Consider the following 3,249-nt stretch of genomic DNA (forward strand, 5'->3'; position numbering starts at 1 on the left):
ATCGTCCTTTTGCTTTGCCTCGTGTAAAAACAAACAGAGCAAATGACTCGTCTCGTTTGTTTACGCAATGGCCCGTCAATAATTCCAGAAAGTTTTTTATAGATTTGTCAAAAGATCTATTGCTATTTTTAATCAGAAGATAGTTTGCTACTACTCTTTTTTAGAAGATTTTTGTAATGTAGCTTAAAAAGTTACATTTCAAAGACCCAATTGGTAGATTTGTAGCTGGTGGAAGTTCGTGGAGACCTACAACGGGATAAATATAGGTCTGGGAATAAACGCCTCTTTCCTTTAAGGAAAAATTGTATGAAAAGTATATCTGGGAGGCCTGTGGTTCCTCGTGGGATGAGCAAAACGATGGAGCTTGGGAACAAGGTTGTTGTTACTGGCAACAGACAAGTTGGTGTATTCGCAATATTCTGTAATGGCTTCTCGTAGCGAAAGTCAAGAAAGCGCTGGAAACGAAGATTTGGATGGTGAAAATGTCGTTAAGGTTGATGAACCTGTGGGAAATTTGTCCAAGTACTACTCCTTACCGCCGGGATATACAGGAACGCCGAAAAAGGGCCATTTAATGTTCGATGCTTGCTTTGAAAGTGGAAACCTCGGTCGTGTTGATTACATCACTGAATTCGAGTATGATTTGTTCATTCGTCCTGATACTTGTAACCCTCGCTTTCGAGTATGGTTTAACTTCACCGTCGAGAACACAGCGCCTTACCAGCGAGTTATATTCAACATTGTAAATTTCAGCAAGACCAAAAGTTTGTATCGCGAAGGAATGACTCCACTCGTGAAGTCGACTAGTCGCCCGAAGTGGCAGCGAATCCCATCAAAGAATTGTTTCTACTACCGCTGCCCTGATCACCGAAAAAACTACGTTCTGTCCTTTGCTTTCGCCTTCGATAACGACACGGACATTTACCAGTTTGCCTACTGCTTTCCTTACACTTACTCTAGGCTACAAAATTTTCTGGCTGAACTCGATCGGAGAAATTTAGAGTGTTACAAAAGGGAGATGTTGTGTTTGACTGTTCAACAGAGAAGGGTTGAATTGCTAACAATTACGTCGCCGGAGAATATGAGAGATAATGTGAAAAAGAGAGTTATTTTCATTACAGCAAGGATTCACCCAGGTTAGCTAGTTTCTTTTCTATTATATGTACTTTATTGGGCATGAAAGGTCTTACATGTACATGTACAATAAGAGGAGAATATTCATTACAAAAGGAAAGGAACTTTATTTAAGTGTGTAGTTGTTCTAGTGTTGGAGCACTAATTGGGGACATTGTACTTGTAACCTGAACTTAAGGGTGTGTTCGATTGACAGTATTCCGGAATAGGAATACATGGAATATAAGTTAGAAATCCTTCCTTTTAAGGAGATTCGCATTAAAATTGTCAAACATCTGCTAAAATGCTATTTTAAACATATTTTTATTATCCTTGCTGCTTCGAAACGCAGCAAACATAATGTTTTAATCATCATTCCACGTATTCTTATTCCGGAATACGGTCAATCGAATGCGCCCTAACAATCAACTCAAATCAAGTCAAACGTTGGTTTTGAGGAGAGGGGAAACCGGAGTACCTGGAGAAAACCTCTCGGCGCAGAATAGAGAACCAACAAACTCAACCCACATATGACACCGAGTCTGGGAATCGAACCCGAGCCACATTGGTGGGAGGCTTGTGCTCTCACCACTGGGCCATCCCTGCACCCCATGCTAGGAACTACTAGCCCTTGTGCAATCCTTGCTGGAACATCCCATTGGCATATTAATCTACATGTATTCTCACTAATATATACATGTAGATGTAGCCAAGCCTAAAAGTGGAGCCCCCGCCAGAAAGCAAAATACATGCAGTGTATTTAAAATTATGCTTCTCTGTATAAAGTACAAAATTAATTGTCATTAGTGCATACCGTTTGCAGTAATAAAACACCTCTGAGCTGACAGCAGTAAACAAACAAGCCTTGCAAACAACAACCAACAATTTTAATCAAGAACTAAAACTGAAACTACATGCACAGTGTTAAATCTCTTTCACAACATTTTCTGTTTGACTGATAATCTTTACACCCTCTCTCTTCAGTTTTGAACAACAGCAAAAATCTTACAAATTAAAAAGTCAAGCTAAAGAGTAGCAAATTCGCTTACTCGGCTGCAATTTTACAGTCAAACAAAGCAGCTCATGACTGGACATCCATTTCACACAAAAAGCGTATAAAATGTGATTGTTGAAATGTGCCACCTGTCAATCATGCATAAAAGAAGGAAAACATTACCTGGAAGTCAACCATTGTAAATTAGTGTTTTGTCTCTTGCTCTATTTCTCTCAGCTTTACAGTGTTCTTCATTGAAATTTTGTCTTCTCCTTCCTCGGCATCTTTTGAGGCTTTATTCACTTAGAGTTCGCAAATTTCATTGCCTCGTCTCTCATGCTCTTTTCTGTTCCGTAATCTTTATCCAATTGCTCTTCACTAATATGATTTCCTGCCAGAAAAACGTGGGTTGCCAAATGCAACACTGCCATGACCACGCGATTTCCCACCAAGGAAAATTCCCCAGATGCTGTCCAGTGCCTCTCCACCTCCACCCCGACTGTTTGTAAGCGCGGGCTGACGGATGGACGCTGACGTCATAACCAAAATTTCTCCCATGGATAGATTTCCCAAAAAATCTTACCCATGGTGCTCTGCTGTGTGCCTCACACGCCTGACCCCAGCCTAGAAGGGGCTATCAATTTTTGTTGGTCTGTGTTGGAAACAACCTTGCTTCTACATAAATGTCCTGGGCCTGAAACAGCTTACAGAAACATTCTGAGGATGCCTTGGACAATATTATTTCTGTGTGCAAGGCTTTTGCACCACTGGGGGAGATAATCAAGCACCTTTTTGAATTTTTTTTTCCACCTTTAACACTAATAATTTCCACTATCTGGTCAACTCTGTGTTTCACATAACTATCCAGATATTAATGTTCTTTCTGCTTGCTCAAATTATTGTTATTATCATCATGTCATTACAGTCATCAACATCATCTTACTTTTCTACAATTACAGTGTAGGTCTTTACAATTACATTGCAGGCCTTTCACCTACATTGTAAGTGCTTAAAAGCACTTACCATGTACATTGTAGATGTCATTCTTATTATCAAGCAAAATGCATTGTTTGATGTTAACACTCAAGACACAGTAGTAAGACTCATAGTCTCCCTCCTACTGTACAGACTAGTTGTTATTC

General features: G+C 39.8%; 1 protein-coding gene across 1 annotated transcript in view; it reads left to right on the forward strand.

Annotated features, from left to right (window-relative positions):
* Window positions 1–413: 413 nt before the first annotated feature.
* The window catches only part of LOC137976144 (cytosolic carboxypeptidase 6-like), an 8,616-nt gene continuing 5,780 nt past the window's right edge, over window positions 414–3,249 (forward strand). Inside the window, exon 1 of the mRNA XM_068823433.1 lies at window positions 414–1,136. Coding sequence (XP_068679534.1) covers window positions 425–1,136 — 712 coding nt within the window. The 5' untranslated portion in view covers window positions 414–424. The remainder of the gene's footprint in view (window positions 1,137–3,249) is intronic.

Source organism: Montipora foliosa, chromosome 11 (genome assembly GCF_036669935.1).
Source record: "Montipora foliosa isolate CH-2021 chromosome 11, ASM3666993v2, whole genome shotgun sequence".
In the NCBI taxonomy this organism is placed as follows: domain Eukaryota; kingdom Metazoa; phylum Cnidaria; class Anthozoa; order Scleractinia; family Acroporidae; genus Montipora; species Montipora foliosa.